The sequence below is a fragment of the Falco biarmicus genome, chromosome 8 (assembly GCF_023638135.1).
Source record: "Falco biarmicus isolate bFalBia1 chromosome 8, bFalBia1.pri, whole genome shotgun sequence".
NCBI classification, from domain to species: domain Eukaryota; kingdom Metazoa; phylum Chordata; class Aves; order Falconiformes; family Falconidae; genus Falco; species Falco biarmicus.
Genome location: NC_079295.1, coordinates 8341900 through 8361761, shown reverse-complemented (window position 1 = coordinate 8361761; position 19862 = coordinate 8341900). Strand labels below are relative to the sequence as shown.

The following is a 19862-nucleotide window of genomic DNA, read 5'->3' as shown; positions in this document are numbered from 1 at the left end:
AGGTTTTGGAGCAAAGCTTTGCTGAAAATGACGTGTTGAACACGTCCATCTCCTTTTAGCTCCAAACTGCCAGTAAGAGAGGATTTGGCAGTCACCGAAGGAGCCGTTTCTATGTGCCATGCAGCACAGTTAGTTGGGCGGCCTTGTAGCTACATGTATGGAGAGGCCTCAAACCCACTGTTAAGAAATGATACGTAACACATACTTACTAGCTATTTTCCTGGTCTGCTAATCAACTCTAAAATTTGGCAGATGGTGATTTCTGTCCCTCAGTTTCTGTAGGGCTCTTCACAGCCCTCTATTGTTGAGTGAATGCTGTTTTTAGAGTTGTGCATTGGTGAGCTATCAGCAGGCAGTAATAAAAATGCTGCTCTGGACCACAGGTTTTTCTGTTTTTCTCACTTAAGGCAAACATAAAATCTCTAGGCTTTCTTACTAAATAGTAGGCTCTCACAACACAGTCATGTTTGAGGCGATCACCTCTCCTTCTCTGGCTCCCTAGTCTATCAACGTGGCCATCAAGAGTAAAATTCCCTGTGTTGTGGTGGAAGGCTCCGGCCGGATCGCTGATGTTATTGCTAGCTTGATGGAGGCAGAAGGCACTCTTGCTTCTACATGCGTCAAGGAGAGCTTGCTCAGGTATCTGCCTCGTACCATTTCCAGGCTTTCGGAGGAGGAGACGGAAAGCTGGATCAAGTGGGTAAGTGTGGGCTACTGCAGGGAGCTAGCAGGGCTGAAAGCAGGAGAAGGGTAGAAGGAACAGGAGTTTGGGAGCAGCTAGTGACTTCCAGATCAGGAGGTGATACCTATAGGTTGTCTGGGGCTCCTTAAATCCATGGGGATTTAAAAAAGAAAATTTCCAAAGTCCTGTAACTTACAGGAATTGGAACAAAAGGAGCGGGGATTGTCATCTTTTGGAAAGACAGCACGTGTCAAGGTACAGGAGAGCTAAGGCCAGATGTTTTGTAACTGTGTACTCCCCAGGTGCTTGAGATTCCTCTGGAGCACTGGCTGATGTGCTGGTTCATGTTGCGATTCCTTTGTGTGCTTTGTGAAGGTAGAGAAATTGGATGTTTGCTGAATCAGGCCTCATGACGCTCAATCCTGCTGAATTGCTCAGAGGCAAAGGGTTATTGCTGCTACCCCACAGACTCTCGGATTGTAGGAATTCCACTTCAAGATTCTCTCATTTCTTCAAAGGTTCTTGTCTTTCTTCCCACATCCCTTAAGATATTGGGCAGGACATATCTCCCTTACAGACTAGGGGTGGGATGTTTAGGACTTGGTCTTTTTTTTGTTCACCATAGTAACGTCCCTACACCATCTTCGTTGGGACTCTGTATAGACGTAATAATACCACGTACATGGGGTGCAGCTGAAAGTACAACACGGCATGCACCAGCAAATTTTTCTTTAGCTCCTTTTTGCCTCTTTGACCTCTGCCTCTGTAGAGCCTTCAGGATGGTAGTCACTGTTGCGATCCCATATAGAACTGTTTATTACAAGAGTTTTCTGGAGGCTGGGAAAACTGGAGAAGTAAGGAGAGTGTCTGCTGTCTTGGGTTGCTTGGGCTGGTCTGAGGAGACTGTTGTAACTCTGGTTATCTGACCTTCGGGTGGACTTGTTTCTAGATATACTTCTGCTCTGTTTAACAGGGATAGAACAAAATGGAGCTCCAGAAAAATCTTAGTGTCCTGTTATTTTTCAGAAGTCTTAGTTCCAAGAACACTTCAGCTCAGTGAACAATCCATTAACTCGAGCTAACTGACTTTCTCAATTAACTGCCCTATGCTTTATCCTGGGGTCTGATTCTGTGTTCCTCCCTTGGTTAATTATCTCCTACCCACGCTCACAGTGGGGAGCAGGGCGTGGGGAGCGATTGCATATTCAAACCTCAAAGTTTGTGATGGGGGATGGAAGATGTTTTGGTTTTTTAGTTTGGTTTTTGGTGGGTTTTTTGTTGGTTTTTTTGTGTTTTTTTTTTTTTTAAATGAATGTACTATTGCAAGTTTTTTTGCAGCCCCCAGAAAGGAATTCCGATACTCAAAGTTATGTGTGTATTTTCTTTGGTACAAACTAAGCAAGCTTCTGCTACTGAAGTTTTAAGTTTAAGCAGCTATTGTTTGTGGTAAATTCAAATCTCTTGGTCAGAGCTTGGCAGAGTGAGGTCATGGGACAACCTGTAAGTTCCTCTGGGCAACCTGCTCCACTTGGCTGTTTTGAGCAGCAGGCTTGGACTGGGTCCTCAGCGATGTCTTCCAGCCTCAATGCTTACAACAAAAAGTGCAGGAACGGGGCATGGCCTCTTGCAGAGAGAGTCCTGCAGAAACTGAGTCTGAATTTGCACTTTGAGGCTGGGGGCTGTGGTATCCAAACCTAAAGAGAAAGAGCTGCCCTCCGAGCAGACCGTGAGCCTCTGGTTTGCAGAAGGAGCTTTGCATGGGGTGTGGGGAGCTGCTGGAGGTGGTTTTCCCTGTTTGGTCGCCTGGCCACACTCCTCACAGCTTCTGCTGAGCTGCCTTGGAGTGTACCTCTTCCTGCAGTCAAGGATTGCTAAGATTATTTGTTCTCAATGTGCTGGAATGAAAGTAACTTTATAAGGTTTGGTTATGGGAGAAATGATCTCTGTTTTTGACAAAGCACTAGGAGGTAGAAACTGTTCTCTCATAAACTGCTAGACATTTGTTGAAACTTGTGCTGTCACAATCTTTTTTCTTTATGAGTAGTTTCTAATTACTGAGACTATATGTTTTTGGTTATGCATAGGGGAATCACAGTTATTTGTATTTTTGGAAGATAATTAATCTTGTACTTCAACTTTAAATCTCATTATCTACCTCTATCTGGACTTGATTAAATTTTAACTGTATGTAGAAATAGGACTGATGAGAAGCAGCTTTGCTATGATGTGATGGGAAATTTCTTTTAAAGATACTCCGGGAGATCAACTACTAAACAGCCTAGGTTGCTTTGAAATGGAACTTTTCCTTTTTGTAGATCAAAGAAGTCCTTGAGAACCCTCATTTACTGACAGTTATCAAAATAGAAGAAGCTGGAGATGAAATTGTGAGCAATGCCATTTCGTTTGCTCTGTACAAAGGCAAGTAATTGCTTTTTTTTCTGTGTTGTTTTGGGGTTTCTGTGCATTTGGTTTTTTTAATAGATGGCAAAAGGTGGCTCTTTACTTTCTAGAACAGCTTTCCTTGGAGCAGTGCTATCTTTCTAAAGTTAGGCTTCTGCCACGGTGTGGACTTTGTCCAAAGTGATGTGAACAGGCTACAGCAGCATTATGGGATCTGTTAGTTTGGGTAAGATTGAAATCCAGTCCAGATAACTGGGAAGGCATTTAGCAGAGCTTTGGGGACACTAGTACAGCATCTCTGAAAGTAGCACACAACAGGGAGTCAGGAAGCCAAGCAAAGGATCTTTTCTGGTTATACTGCAGAAGTGGATTACTCAGCATGCTGCAATGTAAAATTAAGTATCTTTTGGTATATATGTGGGCTGAAGAGGTTTGACTGGCCTTCAGCAGGGAGAGAAGTATCCGGCTAATTAACAGTCAACGTGTAGGGCTGCTTGCTAACTTTCAAATCCCAATAACTTGCTACCGTGAGTAATTCAGGCCTGGGACCTCTACTACTCCAGCAGAGCAGAACTGGTTCTCGGTGGAGGTTGCTGGGCTGGCCTAATTTACCTGCCTGTGCATGGAGAAAACCTATGAATGTTACAGCTTTTCGTTACGCTTCTTGTGTAGGCCTCATGGGGAGTCCTGCAGAATTCCTTTTGTTTAAAGGAGGCAGGACACTGAGGAGCCTGGAGGAAATGTTGTTCTAATTTTGGTTGATGAGGTGCTCCTAGCTGCTTGTTCGTGGCCTATGTTGGGCCATAAATACGTCTTTATGCCCCCAGCATCCTCTAAGACCCAGTCGGGATGATGTGCCTTTCCTCAGACTCATGCACTTGACAGGGGTCTTGTCAGGTAACGTGTGAAAAGCGGAGGCAAATAAGTATGCCAAGGAGCTCTTCTGTGTCCGGTCTTTTACCCAGAGCATTGTTCCTCCTCTGCAGCTTTCAGCACCAACGAACATGACAGGGATAACTGGAACGGGCAGCTGAAGCTGCTGCTGGAGTGGAACCAGTTGGACTTGGCCAGTGATGAGATCTTCACCAATGACCGAAACTGGGAGGTACAGACAACTTCTGAGTACAGTGACATGGGACCAGTGGGAAGAGAGACATTGGGACAGCGGCCACTATCTCAGCACCCCAGCTTCTGTGATAAGCAAGAGTGTCTATTCCTCTCTGCACTGACATCACTGATTGCAAAGGTTATCTGCCCATGCCAGAAATACTCTAGGCCATCCCACAAAGGCATACAGAAAAAACTGACCCTGATGAAAATGTGGCAGTTAGCCACATGTGTCAGGCCCTTAGGTAAGCTTTACGTGTCTCACGTGCTCCCTAATATTTGCTTTTCCCTTTCTTCCTAGTCTGCTGACCTACAGGATGTCATGTTCACAGCCCTGGTGAAAGACAGGCCCAAATTTGTCCGACTTTTCCTGGAAAATGGCTTGAATCTGAGGAAGTTCCTTACCACAGAGGTCCTCAGAGAGCTCTACACAAACAACTTCAGCAGCCTGGTGTTCAAGAACCTGCAGATTGCAAAGAACTCCTATAATGATGCCCTCCTCACATTTGTGTGGAAGATGGTTGAAGACTTCCGAAGAGGTCTCAAAAGAGATGACAAAAATAACAAGGATGAGATGGAAATACATCTTTCGGTAAGTGGTGAACATCTTGATTCCACTGTTCATCCCCTGCAAGGAAAAACCAAAAATGATGTTTTGCTTCTGGTATAGCAGATTTGCTTTAATGGTCTCAGCCTTGGTTTACATTTAATATACTGCCCTGCTTTACAAATGCATGTAGGGGTCATTTAACTACAAGAAAAATGGGTGAGTTTGGGTGTGGTGTTAAAATATTTTCCATTAGAGCAATTACTGCTCTAGTTATGCTTGTAATTTATACCGGTATGGATTGAGTCTGGTAAGAGGTGCCAGCTGGGTGTGAGGAATTTGGGCTCTTATTTTTTGGTACAGACACTTGTACCTTAAACCTTGCTTGCTGCAAGGATGTTAGGCACCTTCTGGACTTTATTTCATTGCCAGGTAGAACTAGGCTTCTTAGTTATCGCAGCACAGTAGGTCCAAACATCAGATCCAGATCTGAGTTTCAGAACTGGACCTCAGGCATTGGATAGGAAACTTTTGAAATCAGTTGTTGACTTCAGAGATGCAATGCAGCACGTGACATTTGGGGGAAGCTTGGTTTGAAGATTCTGCTTAATTTTGAGAGTTTCCACCAAAGTTTGTGACGGTTAAAAGTTTTGTTGTACAGGAGTCATTTCGTGATGGCTTTGCTATCCCCAGGGGCTAATTGCTGTAATGCAAAGAAGATGGTGGTATAAAAATTCCTCTCTGTATAAGTTTATGTGAAATTCAGGGTCTTGCTTAAACACAAAAGACTTACTGGTGTAAAGTTAGTATTCCTTCCAGAGGATGTTAATCTGTGTTACTTAAACACAGAGTCAAGCTGTGAACGAGGCTATTTGAAGCTCATGGGTTAAAGCAGAAAGTGACTTTGACCCAAGTGTCCTTTAATGCCAGCTTCAGGAAAAACGGGGAAGCTGAGTCTTCCACATCAAAATGTAAGGCTTTAATGTGAATATAAAATATAACCTAACTCACGTTAGTGTGTAACAAGTGCTAGGCAGGCAGGAGAGAGGATCAGTGGGCTGGCTGTAAAAGAAAGAAAATACAAAAGCAGGAGAGTGGCAGGCTAGGATTTCTTCCAGTTGAAAACGGTTTGGTGAGCTTAGGTCTAAGGAGTTGTTGCTCTTTCGTTCAGGATGAGTGTCCTATCACAAGGCACCCGTTGCAAGCTCTGTTTATTTGGTCGGTTCTTCAGAACAAGAAAGAGTTGTCTAAAGTCATTTGGGAGCAAGTAAGTTGAATTATTTATTCCTCTTTACAAACAGTACAGTGGCATTCCTTGTCTTTGGTTTATAGGCCTTTGAAGGCGCTGGATCCATGTTCAAACACAAAACTGCAAGAGATAATTGCTAGATGAGTCTGTAAGTAGGTTTAATATTACCCATTTTGTGCTTGGGTGTGGATTTCATACTTTCCCAGGGTCATTGCTGAGTCAGCAGTCCAAGCTAGCAGGTACCTATAGTTGTGTGTTCTTATCTACATTCAAGCTTGGATGCGAGTTCCCACCCATTCCACAATATGGATGTGTTCTTATCCCAGGTATTTGATTGAAATAATTTATAATTTTGATTAAGAATTACATTTAATGATGATTGTATCAAATACATAATTCACAGGCTCTAAATATGAGGCTTATGCAAGTAAAGCTAATGGATGCCCCTGTTCAGGTTGACCTGTGTGTCCAAAACAGTGCTGCTTCCCTGCACGTGTACATTTTGAGTAGAATAGACTAATGTAGTCTGGGCAGTTCTGGGTACACCCAACTGGTCCAGACTGGTGGACAGTGAAAACAGTAATGGAGCTTGTGAGACGCCAGACCCTCTTTTGTGAGTCTTCAGCCAGAGATGCAAAGCTAATATATGACTACTAAACACAACACCTTTCCAAACTAGTTGCAAAGTTGTTAATCAAACCGGTACGCTGATGGTTACAGTTTGTTTTGTGGAACTGGATCTTCATTTGCCAGTCTTGACTGGAAACTGAGCAGCTGCAAAAAAAGGGCGAATACATTTTAAAAAGTATATCACATTCCCTTTGCAGAGGGCTTTGCGTGACTTAACTCTCTCTCCATAGACCAGAGGTTGCACATTGGCAGCTCTTGGGGCCAGTAAACTCCTGAAAAGCATGGCAAAGGTGAAGAATGATATAAATGCTGCTGGTGAGTCTGAGGAGCTCGCTAATGAGTATGAGACAAGAGCAGTAGGTAAGCACCTTCTTTAAGTCCTTTAGAGATTTAACAGGAGGGGTCAGAGATCAGGAAATTGTTTCGTTTCTTGGACCATTACTTCTTTTAATGATCTCCAGGTCTGGTGTGTACCAGGGATTGCATAGTGATTTTTTTTTATTATTATTATTATTTTGTGCAAAGCAAAACTGATAAACCTGCTGGGTTTGTTCAGCAAAATGCAAGGCAAGATTATTCATTCAATTATCCTGGCTGCCCAGAAATCCAGCCTGAATTTTAAAGAGAAATGACATCTCAAAAGGAAGTAGAAAGAAAGCTTTATTTAGAAAACTAGATAACCAACTTTAAATGCTTCCCTTTAATGTCAAAATGTGTTTTTGCTGCTTGGAAATCTCTTCCACACCATCTGTTCCCAGTAGAAACTGTGTGTCCTGTCTGAACAGCTTGCCTCCAAAAGTGAGTGTTGTGGGGGTTTTTTTGGGGGGTAGAGAATTTCTTTCATTGGGAAGCAAAGCTACCTGGCTCTAAAGGCAAGGCTGAAGAGGGGTGCCCAGAAATAGGAAGGGGACTATAGCACAAGAGATGCATTCTGCATGATGGGTGGTGATACTCAGATTGAGAAGAGCCACCTTTCAAATTTGCAGGATTACTTGAGGGGAGTCAGAATAAATTTTGGGTAAAAAGCGGGTTGAATTCTGAAGTTCTGAACTGCAAAAGCATAATACTTTCCTTATTTGAAGACGGCAAACGATGCTCTTGCTCATTGAGAATGTAGAATCTAGCTCAGTTGTTGGGTGTTTTTTTGGTATGACCTTCAGTTTCTCTATTTGCAAATATTGTCAGTGATTCAGAGCTGAGCTCTGCATCTCATGGGCTAGAGTGACCAATAGTTTCTTATTTAATGAGGGTAATGGGTGACAGGAGAGCAGGAGGATGGGGGTTTTTTTTTATGTTGGTTGGTTGTTTTGGTGGGGTTTTTTTTAGGACTTCCATTTTCTGGAGCAATAATTCTGGTATTTCCTCAGTGTCTAGTTATTCTGCAAATTATTCAGAGAAACATGCAAATGAGATGAAAGCCAGCACAGTTGGCAGATACCAGAGCAGGGATTAATTTGTCGAACCGACAATGTTATCTGTGGTGTACCCTGTGGTACAGCGCCTTGGTTTCTAAACCTGGAGGAAGACGCAACACAGTATTGTCTCTGGGGCTTTATTTACAGGTTGTGGTCTTGTTCTCTTGCCTAGTGCAGAAAACGGATCTGTAACTGCATTGCTGCCCAGCAATTTGCTGTCACCACAAGTCAGATTAGCTGACAGGTCAAGTGCAGTAGCCCTGCAGGTTGAATAGGACGCTACAGAAACGTTGCTGGAAAGGGATCCTGGAGGCTTCTAGTCCAGTCTTCTCATTGAGGTGGTGTTACCACCAGGAACAAATCAGTTCAGTCATGGCTTCATTTAGCCAAAACTTAAATCTCTACAGATGGATATTGTTTTATCGCTCCTGAAAGCAGACCATGTTTGTTCCTTCTTTGGAGTCAATGGAGACTAGATTGACCTGTGGAGCTTGAGCCTTATTTTTGTTTGTGTGTACATCAGCAAAGCTATTTCAGTAGCCACTCAGGAACGGTGCAAGACCACACTGAAAGTATCTTGCTTGTTACCAGAAAGTATCTCCTATTTGGCAAGGTGAAAACTGCTTAAATAGGCTTTCTTAAAAGTATCTACATCCCTCAGGCTTGATTTTTTTTTTTTTTTTTTTTTTTTTTTTTTTTAGCAAGACACCGAGAGGTGAACGGGTCCCATAGAAGTCTGTCTATTAAGATCTCTCTGCATATTGCAGTGTATGCAGTAACACCAGCCAAAGGTATTGCTGTATGTCTGCATCCTCCCAGTTATGGTAACAGCCGTTTGTGAAATGACTGGGAAAATGCACTGTTGGAGAGAAGAGTTTCTAGTGAAGGCTGGTGTGTTTTATAAGAGGTTGGATCACTCTTCGGGGCAGTTGTGCTGTGTCACAGATACATCAACAGAACTGCTTTTGAGTGGGAGACATCCAAAGCTGGAAAGAGAAGTAATTTTTCACTCTATGTGCATTATTAATGGCAAAAATCTATAGAATAAGATGCTCATGGCTTTTCTAAAACAAGTATGTTTGCAATGCATTTCCCAGTGAAAAAGCATCAAATTCTGATATTGTTGTTCAGCCCTGCTGTTGATGTGGGGCTACTGAGGCGGCTGCCTGTAAGTCACTAGATCAGTGATAAATGAATGAAAAGAAGATGAAACAAGCAGGTATAGTGAGTCAGTAGGAGAAGTTCATATTTTTTTTAGTGCAGAACTCGATACTATCTGTGTGTGAGCTGATTTAGTATCACAGTTTTCCATCCAGACATGAATTCTGTATGAAAGCCTAATAGATGCAAATGGGATTGTAAAGCAATGCACATGTTGTTTTATCGTGCTGAAAATGTTCTTGTGTCTGAATGCTTTAATATTATAAATATATGCTTTGGAAGTCACTGAAGACAATTGCACCTGAGCTGGTGGGGGATTGAGTCTGAAGTTGGAGCTCAGTGTGGGGCTGCCTCTTTCCTCCAGAGCTGTTCACAGAGTGCTACAGCAATGACGAAGATCTAGCTGAGCAGCTGCTGACTTACTCCTGTGAAGCCTGGGGAGGGAGCAATTGCCTGGAACTAGCAGTGGAAGCTAAAGACCAGCAGTTCATTGCACAGCCAGGGGTGCAGGTAATGTCAGTGAAAAGGAGGTGCATAGATTATTGTAACTCTTGTCATCTGGATCACTTTAAAAAGTGAAAGTTCTTGCTATGAAACTGCTACATCCATGTAAACAGGCTGCGAAAGGCCGATGCTCAGGAATTGTCCTCAGGGAATTGAGAACCTCTGGGAGAGGTTTCCCAGCCCTGTGAATGCTGAGCCTTGCACGGTGACGGCATAGCCGTGTCCTGCAGCATGTTCACAGAACCAATGTCTGCAGTGCTGTGAAATGCATCCCAGAGAGCACTGACTGGGGCTGGTGGGGGACACGGGGTGTGTGGCTCCTCTCCTTGAAAAAGGAGGTAGCTGATTTGCCCACAAATGCTAAGCCAGGAAGGGTAGACTTGATTTAGAGCTGTAAACCATAATGAGCTGGATGAATAAGACTGCCTGAGGTGACTTCTGTGTATGCACAGTGTGGATGTACTGCCCAGCATAAAGTGCCTTATAAATCAGGTCAAGCCCTGCTCAGCCGCGTTTTGAACTCCTAGTCATGTAGACTGGAGGATGGCTGGATTAAGGAACCAGTACCCTGTTACTGATGCAGAAAGCTTTCTGTATTGTTGAAATGGGAATCCCAGTTATTTTGATTGAAATCTCAAAGTTTTGGGTTGGTATTTTTTTAGCAAAACAAATGTCCTGGAATAGCATTCCTACGTTATTTTGTTACTGTTAGAACAAACGAGGATATATTCTTCTTCCCTACAGAATTTCCTTTCCAAGCAGTGGTATGGAGAGATTTCAAGAGATACTAAGAACTGGAAAATTATACTGTGCCTGTTCTTTTTCCCTTTAATAGGGTGCGGTTTCATCTCATTCAGGTAATCAACTGGCTTTTATTAGCAGAAGCAAAGCAAGTCAATTAATTATAGAATCATAGGGCAATTCAGGCCAGAAGAGACCTCTGGAGACTAGCTGATCCTACCTCCCTGCTCAAGGCAGGGCCAGCTAGAGCAGGTTGCCCAGGACTGTGCCCAGTTAGGGTTTTGAATATCTCCAAGGATGGAGACGCCACAGCCACCCTGGGAATCCTATTCCAGTGTTCAGTCACTGTCAAATAAAGGTATTCAGTGTCCGAATGAGCTTTTAACAGATCATGTCCTCACTCTGATCCGGAGTTAATATATGCCAGTTTACTTGCATGCCTGAAGTCAGTGGTTGCAGAACGGCATTACTTTTGCAGTGATGGCCTGGGCTAGACTTTGCATCTTTCAGATTTTCATTTTGATGAAGAGCACAAATGTTTCCAGGCATAAAAGCTATGCTTTGAGACCTTTTCCCTCTTTTAATTCCTCAGGAAAAAGCCTGTGGAGAAGAGTAAGAAACTCTTCTTGTATTATGTGTCTTTCTTCACCTCCCCCTTTGTGGTCTTCTCCTGGAATGTCATCTTCTACATCGCTTTCCTGTTGCTCTTCGCCTACGTGTTGCTTATGGATTTCCAGAAGGAGCCTACTGTCCTGGAGATGATCCTTTATGTGCTGGTCTTCGTTCTGCTTTGTGATGAAGTGAGACAAGTAGGCAGCGATGCAAACAAAGTGTTTAGTGCTAGATTTAAAAGGCTTGTGCTTCCCCCCACCCCCCCCCCCCCCCCCCCGCCCCGCCTAGTAGCGTAAGGCAGTGCAGGCTGCTTCTAAGTTACAGGGGATCCACTTCTTGGGAGATGTGCTCAGGCAACTTAAGGCACAGTTAATTATTTTATTCCCTGCCATGTTGAAATGCTGCTTGTGCCTCAATAGCTGCAGTGCTCATGCACCAAGAGGAATGTGTATTATCTTTGAGGCTGTGTGGATAGGCTGATGCCAGTGGAGATATTTCTGAGGAATGCTTGGCTTGGGCTGTCAAAGCACCTGAGAATACACGAGATTTAACATATTTGTCTGGGTGCATACCTCTAGATTAAGTGATTCCTGCCTCTCTTCTCCCTATCTCCCCCCTCCCCCTTTATCTGACTGATGAGCAACATACCTTTATGTATTTCTGCTTATTTTTTAATCAGAAATACAGTTCTTGGTAGTTTCACGTAGTCCCGAGGACCAGCTTTGGCCTGCCTGCGCTGCTGGTACGGTGTGGGAACAGTGTGTGGGACTGCCTTTATAGCCAGCCACATAGCTGATATTCTTCTCACTTTTTATGTAAGGGGACTTATGAGATATAGCGGTTTTCAGGCAAGCTGGTCTCTCCCAGTCAGCGTTCAGGACAGGGGGAAGATACTGGGGGGAAATCGGAGAGAAATGAGTGTGTGATTTCAGCACAGTGCTGCTTTCTGATTATCCTGTAAGAAATTAGTCTCCACATGAGTGTTTGTGGGTGATCTGCTGGATCAGACCACCCTGCAATAACACTTCTTACATGAGCTCAAATGACATTGCTTAGTGTTGATGTTACTGTGCTTAACTTGCTGTGTGGTCTTTTTCCTTTTTAATAGTCAAGGTGGTACCCTGTTTAAGGCAACTTTACTTGTTAAAGGAAATTGGGGGAAAAGTAAAAGACACTTTTGCAATGAAACACTAATGGAGTGTTTGTTTCTGCTGATTTAGGTTCTGGTGTCTCTGGACCTGTCCTTGCACTTCCCGTGTATACCCAGCAAAAGTCCTGGGGAAAGCCTTAGGGATAGAAACCTTTTTTCCTACCATTGTCACTATTCCTCACTACTCTGAGCAGGTAGAACAGCTTCAGATCCCAGTAATGCCATTGACAGCTGGTGGCCAGACTGTACCAATTTGATTGTGGGAGTTGGAGATAGCTAAAACAGAGACTTTATTGAAGATTTAAAGTTAACTTAAGCCAGCGTCCTGGCTGCAAACCTGTTTTACTAAGGAGCAGTACACAGAGCAGTGTCCCAGTCCTCTAAGCTTCTCAGGATCTCCCTGGCTTCTTTGGTGGTAGATTCTATTTGCATTGGTCTAACTCTGCAGTCAAAATAAGATCTTTCTCTTTAATATTTTTTTTTTTAAAAGACACACCTCAGGTTTTGTTTTCACATCCAAGGAGAAGTAAAAGTACGGCTGCCTGGGGTCTCACTGTTGCTGCTGCAGTCATGTCACTGGTTGTGCGGTGAAATCAGCCCTCTAGTTAGAGCGGTGTGTCTGTGGGGGTGGCAGCTGCTAAATGTTGTTCCAAATTCAAAGCAGATTGTTTCACCCTTCAGGAGAACTACACCGTATCTGAACTGTAAGCCACTGGCTCAGCTCTCTTTTAGTTTTGATGGTCCTAGATATTTTTAACTAGCCAGAGCTGCTTTCTTATATCTTGTTTAGAGCTGTCATGGCAATAGTGAAATTGGAGATGCCTTTTTCCTGCTATCTTCTTAGCCACGTGGATGTAGCCTCCAGCCAGGTGAGTGGGTAGACTTCTGGGCTGTGCAGGAAAGCCCCGTTTCCTCAAATGGAGAAGGAACGTGGACAGAACCTCTGTGCATCTTCACTCTTAGCGTGGGAACTGCTTGATATTTGAAGGACTGAACTGCACTGAGGTCTTGGTTGTTCTCACTTGTTTACACACATCTGCCTCTGTTTTCTCTCTGTTTCTGCTTTAGACCAGAACTCGTTTCTTTTCATCCATGCACAATTGTGCCCTTAATAGAAGAGGCATCAGACTTAAACCTTCTGCGTTTAATAGAGCTGTAGTGCAGCAATATGGTCATTGTTTTGTGAAGGGCATTTGGGCCGTATGTGTCTGGCCATTCACATAAAACACCACGTCACTGTCTTGTGTAGTAAGATGACTTACCTTTGGTTTAGGGAGTTACTAGACAGAGACAACCCCATGTCCTGGGTGTCAGACGTGCTGTCCCTACTCAGTGTTGAATCTTTGGTACCTTAAGGAGTAAGATAGGTGTGGGGGAAGGTGTCCCAAGATGCTGAAATAATTTCTGGTAATATCTCGAGGCTGACACCCTAGTAGGTGTCATAACTGTCCGTCTTTAGCAATGCATCCCATCACATGAAGAATATGCAACAACTGTGCAACTGGAATAGCAAGGTGGGGCTCTCCTTATAGCTTCTTCTGGGTTTAGAAGAAAATTCCCCTTGATCTGTTTCCTGTAAAAGTGCTGAGCAGAATTGTCTGCTTTGGATATGTCAGTTATAGAGAGATTCACTGATCAGTACTCTACTAAGCCTTGATTATTTCCATGAAAACTAAAAAGAATTATCATCAGGGACTCAAGTCTGTTTTTTCATGCCTGGCAGAGGTTTCTCCTGGTTAAGCTACTTGTCCTAATGAGTCACCTCTGAGTCGGATCCAGAAGTTGGCTCTTGCACGAACATTGGATCCAGGGTGCAGTAGTGCTGGTCAGCCTGGGAATAGGCAGAAATTCTCACTAGACTTGCAATTCAGAAATAGAGAGCCAGGTAATTAAAGGAATAAATTAAATATGCATCTTTGATCAAAAGCGTGTGCGTGTAGCCAGGGACAGATAACTGAATGAGGTCTGTGAAGAAAGAGAAGCCAGAATACTTAACTGCACCACGACGGCGACCCTCCCGCCTGCCCGCAGTGTTTGATCTGCTCGTAGTGGGTCACACCAAGATTCCTTTGACCCATTTGGCAGGTGTTCTGCTGGAGCGTTCCATGATCTACCCCGAGGTCCTCTGGCAGCTTGTGTATTACACGTGTGAGAACGAAGTACGTCAGTCTTGACTGCTGTCAGAACTGTTCCTTCCTCTCCCCACGCACAAGCACCCGTGTCCTTGGGTTATGCCCTTCGAGCACAGTAACTCACACTGCGGTGCCGTGTTTGCCGCCCATGTGCTTAACTGGTCCCAGTGCAATAGTGTTAGCTTAGGGCATCTGGACTGCCAGAGAAAATGTGTTAAGGAGCTCCAAACACAGAAAGTCTTGATCCATAGAAGACCCTGTTAGAAGTTAACAGCAAAACTGTGTTGCCAGTAATTGAAAACTCTTTTGGGGGAAATTAAAAGCGATCTGGATTCTGGTGTACCTATTAGGTGCGACAAAAAATTAATAGGACAAGGGAACAATCCTTAGTATTGCAATGGGTGGTATGTTTACCCATGAGGGCATTCAGTGGGGAGAGATAAGGGGAAGATGGGTGAGCTCCCCATGGCTGGCCAGTGCTGTGTGGTGATTACTTTCTGCTCTTTTTCCTTCCCAGTGGTACATGAACGGCAGTAAGTATTTCTCAGATCTGTGGAATGTTATGGATACACTAGCAATCTTCTACTTCATAGCAGGGATTGTGTTCAGGTGAGTAATACCTTCTCCTGTGGCTTGCTTTCCGGGTTTTGACAGCAACCTGTAATGAGATTGTAGGAAATGTGTTCATGAAACCCCCTCTTCTTTAAGAAGGCCCCAAATACTGGCAAGTCTTGACTCTAAATCTGTAAAAGCAAATAAAGAAATAAACTAACTAGGGAATATCCACATGCAATATTTTCTGTTTTGTGTTTATTGGAAGTTGAGTCTATCCCTGGAATCAAAGGCGTCTTTCCTAATTCAGAGTTTTCTGGGCTAGTAGGACAGCTCTTTTTAATGGTTAGAAAAAGACATTTGAAATAGCCTTAGGTTTCATGACAATGCCTTCAAGACTGGCTATACAGAGCATATCAGGCAAAGCTGCAGGGTAGGATAGTTAATATCTCAGAGGCAGAATTCTTTGGGATTTTCCTTGGCTCCCTTTTATTGACTATTTAGTATGGCAACGTGGACGCTGAGTTTTCGTGTGTTTTATTGAAGGGGACTGCCCTTTTACCTACAATAGTCTAACAGACTCATTAGCTCACGTAAGCTGTTTTACATGAATGGGTGATTTAACAAGCATGACAAAGAAACAATGGAAACTCATTTTACAGTGTAATTTTTCCGTCAGCTGTAGCTTAGTTCTGGTGGTCATTGCACTCTGATGTTTTTGGAGGGCTGTGCTAAAGGTACAAGATTTCTTTGCTGTTAATAGTTCTAGAGGGGGAGAGGGAGACAGTGATGATGCAGCTAAGATAGGAAGGGTGTAAACAAGGTGTGCGCTCCCCATTTCTGCCACCAGTCATCAGGTGGGAGTGGGTGGGAGAGGGCATGGGGCCCTGGCTAGCTATGCTGTTTTCCAGTTACTCACTTTTCCACTCCTCGTTTCAGTGTTTCATTGTACTTTTACCAGACTTCTGCATGCTTTACCCAGTGCTTGAATTCATTTTCTTTTACTGTCTCCATCAGGCTTCACTCATCTGATGAAAGCTCTTGGTATTCTGGGAGAGTCATTTTCTGTTTGGACTACATAGTGTTTACTCTGAGGCTGATCCATATTTTCACAGTTAGCAGGAATCTAGGACCCAAAATTATTATGCTGCAGAGGATGGTAAGGTTTGGCAGCTATTCAAGAGAGTGTAAATAAATGATGTGACACCTTTTTCTCCTCAAGAGTGAAAATCACCACTGTTCTGATGATGGCAGCAAGTTCTCACCTTCTCTTAAATCTGCTAAACAGGATTAATTAAGATTTAAATAGGGTCTTCTTAAGAGCAGGGCCTTTTTCTCTCCCTCTGCACAGGGAGAGAATAAAGATCAGGCTGAAGAACAGAAGAGGAAATTTCTTTCCTGGTAGCTTTTGTCTTCCATGTCTCAAATGTTTCAGTGGTGTATTCCATCACTCGTGTCGCTCACGTGAGCATTCACCAAAGATGACAATAAATGGCGTAGGAGGAGGATTTCTGTTTTCCATTGCATCCATCACACAAGTAACTGGAGAAGCGGGTGGCCAGGAGCCTCTCGGGGAGTGGCTGGGCTAATCCTGCCCTTTGTGCCTGGCGGGGGTGTTTGCTGGCAGGCTGGGGAAGGTCACAGGAAGAGAATGGGGTTCCATGTAGATTAATGTGTGTTACTGTAGGTGTGGGAATGAAGAGCGCTGGAGAGCGGGGGTATGTCCGCTCGTATTTGTATGTGTCACCTGGAGCCAATCTTGTATGTGGAGGTTAAAGACCAGCTGTGTGGTGACAATGGGAGTAACAGCGTGGTCTGCAGCTTACCGAGAAAGCCTTTATTTTGCCACGTACCACTGCTGCAAAGCTGAAGTCTAGAGATTACCTGGTCCTACAGTGCCTTACGATACACAAGCAACAACACAGGCTTGTCTCCTGTCCATCTTTCTCTTGTTTGGCCTTCAAAAAGGGTGAATTTTTTTTAGTAAGTCTAACCATGAAGGTGCTTGGGGCTAGTGGAAGGGCAGATCTTGGTGGAGGTGGGTCTGCAACAAAAGGGGAAGCTCCACTGGGATATTACCAGTCTTCAGTTATCTGTGTACTGTCAAGAGCTGGAAGTTCATGAAACTCAGCCAGAGTGTCTGGACTATAAATACTGGTTTGAAGCCATCCAGAGTGGCATTTTCAGAAGTGGTGGCTGCTTTCACCTGACACTTGGCTGTGGGGTCTGTAGCTATAGTTGTGCATAAATAGTCATTGTATGTGGACCTGGCTTTTGTGGGTGAGGCCTGTTTGATGCCAGGGGCATATCCTATATTCTGAAATGTGCCTTGGTTTTTATGGCTGTGTGCATGTTTTTGAAGGTGTCTGAGTGGGAATGGTAATTATTTGCACGTGTGTGTCGGTGACTAAATTTATGGAGCGGTGATCTGAAAACTTGCATTAAAATGGTACCCTGACATCAAAATGGGGAGAAAGAGCCACGTGTGGCTTGCAACAGGCATGCAATGAGACACTGATGCATTTGCTTGTGGTCCTTTCTCAGATGATAGATGTCTTCTTCTTCCTCTTCCTCTTCGCTGTGTGGATGGTGGCCTTTGGTGTAGCTAGACAAGGCATCCTGAGGAAGAATGAGCACCGCTGGGAGTGGATATTTCGATCTGTTATCTACGAGCCATACTTGGCTATGTTTGGCCAGTACCCCGATGATGTTGATGGTAGGTATCTTCTGGGGGAACCTCTCCCAGATGGGTGGAAGGTTCTGTCCTTTCAGTGGTTGTCCAGTCCTATGCTGACCCCTTTCCTCTCAGCAGCAAGGAGGCAAGGTTTCATGTCTGATGGGGAGGGAGGTGGCTACATGTATTGTCCTTAGTGGCAGCACCTGGGGCTGGACCCAACAGTAAGAGGACGAGAGGGCTCACTCTTTGCTCTCCACTCTCACTCTCTGAGGTACCACCTACAACTTTGACCGCTGCACCTTTTCTGGGAATGAGTCCAAGCCCTTGTGTGTGGAGCTGGATGCCAACAACCAGCCCCGTTTCCCGGAGTGGATCACCATTCCCCTTGTCTGCATTTACATGCTCTCGACTAACATCCTCCTTGTGAACCTGCTCGTGGCCATGTTTGGGTACGTAATAAAGGAGCGATCGCTTCCTTGGGATCTCTGTACCAGTATGCCTCTGAGAAAGGTAATGAAGTCCTGGAAAACAGCAGGAAGCTGGGTCTTGGACTCTGCCTGTGTCTTTGCAGAGGAATTGCTGGGAGTGGTCTGGAGCGGGTTCCCTGTTTGAAACAGAGCTCTCAAGTTAAGGGTATGGTGTGGGAAGATGAACAAAGGCAATGTTACTCAGCTTTTCTCACAACAGTCTGATCAAAATCCCCATGTCCTGGGGATGGTTTGCTGCCTGTCCTTTTACTGCTTCTCTACTTCATCCTTTGCACAGTGGACTTAGTACAAGTCCCTCTGGTTCCCAGTGGGGGTGACAGCTGGGCCAGTGCTTTACCAAGTATGAACTGGTCAGAACTGACCTGTTAGACTGAATAAACAAGGAGTTATTGCACTTGGTTTATTGACTCTACGGAGAACTTGTTTTATTGACTCTATGGTTTTATTAGCCATAACTGCTGTGTGATGATCTGTTATTGCTCTGGTGGACCTGCTATTTATTGTTTTGACCTACGTGACAGGCAATGGGCCACATCTCCTTGGGACATACAAAAGGACTTTGTCTTGAAAAATGCTATCACCTCTGGATCAGACACCTGAAATGTGGTGCTAGTAATGGCTGACTGCATCATACAGCCAGCACTGCTTTGCCGAATAAAAATGGTGGTTGTTGCGCACATTGTCTAATACATATTGACTGCATTGGGACCAGCAAGAGGAGAAGAAAGTTTCCTCAGCTTCTTCCAGAAATCTTTGCTGTTTACACTTCAAGCTCTGACACGGAGTTGTTAGTAACGGCAAGTCCTTCATATCAGGCTGGGAGTGCATTGCTCTCCTGTCTCACTTCTGACTTGTGGATGCAGTTGGGTCGGTGCTGTGTCTCTGTTTTCCTTCCCAACCTGGCTTCTTTTCTGCTTTACACTCCCTTGCAGCATAACAAACATACATACAACCCCTGGGCATCATTCTTGAGGTCCACTATGTTTATTTTTGTGTGTTTTGATGATACCTTGGCAGTGACAGGCTTGGCAGGAATTTGCTTTGGCAACAGGAGTATTTACAGGAACTGCTAAGGACTCTTGGTTTGCCTCAGGAGGATCTCCCTTCTGAATGACGGTGCCAATATTTCCTGGCCTGAGATGAGCTGTATTAGTATAATGAGTTAAGAACGCCTCAGCTTTGGGATCTGCTCTCCCCTGTGCTCTGAACCTTTCCTCCCATGCTGAGCTGGACTCCAAAGACAGAAATGTGATTTTTGGCAAGGCAGCTAGGACTGGTGCGGTAGATATATGGATTGTATTGTTTTCCTAACCTCCACAGGACCTGGGGACAGCAGACAATGCTTGTACCCCCCAGAAGAGGTGAAAGCAATTCATACTGATGAAGGAAAGCATAGCAGTAAGCCAGCTCTACCATAGAAGCCTTTGGTATTTGTTAGAACACTTACTTCAACAGCACCTAATGATAAACGCTCTAGTGCATACAGTTATGCCAGTAAAAACCTAGGTTTTGCCAGTCCAGTTTATTTAGTGGAAGGACCAGCATGAGTTCTTTAACAACACTCTGAGTTTTTCATAGCTCATTTTAACAATAGACTGAACAGCTTAAGCAGGAGTGCTGGATTGTGCTGAAGTCGGGAAGCCCAGTGGGCAAATGGCAATCCCAGATGGTTTTTTCATGATGCAGTTGGAAATGTGTGAAATCTGCGATCGCTTCTCTTGTGCTTAGTGTGTACAAAGTATTTGTCAATCTTCAATGATGCTGATGGCTATCAGACACTAGTCCCATCAGTGTCTACGTTGTAATTACATTGAT

At 44.2% G+C, this 19862-nt stretch overlaps 1 protein-coding gene across 3 annotated transcripts in view; it reads left to right on the top strand.

Moving 5' to 3' along the window:
- Positions 1–19862, top strand: part of TRPM8 (transient receptor potential cation channel subfamily M member 8) — a 49218-nt gene that overhangs the window by 18528 nt on the left and 10828 nt on the right. The window contains exons 9-21 of one of the 3 annotated variants that reach the window (XM_056350268.1): positions 503–700; positions 2998–3100; positions 4069–4187; positions 4491–4781; positions 5908–6003; positions 6846–6975; positions 9556–9701; positions 10440–10552; positions 11029–11245; positions 14848–14939; positions 15900–16041; positions 17427–17598; positions 17831–18008. In XM_056350268.1, the coding sequence (XP_056206243.1) occupies positions 503–700; positions 2998–3100; positions 4069–4187; positions 4491–4781; positions 5908–6003; positions 6846–6975; positions 9556–9701; positions 10440–10552; positions 11029–11245; positions 14848–14939; positions 15900–16041; positions 17427–17598; positions 17831–18008 (1997 nt within the window). Of the gene's footprint in view, positions 1–502; positions 701–2997; positions 3101–4068; positions 4188–4401; positions 4782–5907; positions 6004–6845; positions 6976–9555; positions 9702–10439; positions 10553–11028; positions 11246–14847; positions 14940–15899; positions 16042–17426; positions 17599–17830; positions 18009–19862 lie in introns of those variants that run through there. The other 2 variants (XM_056350266.1, XM_056350267.1) reach the window with 2 other exon arrangements.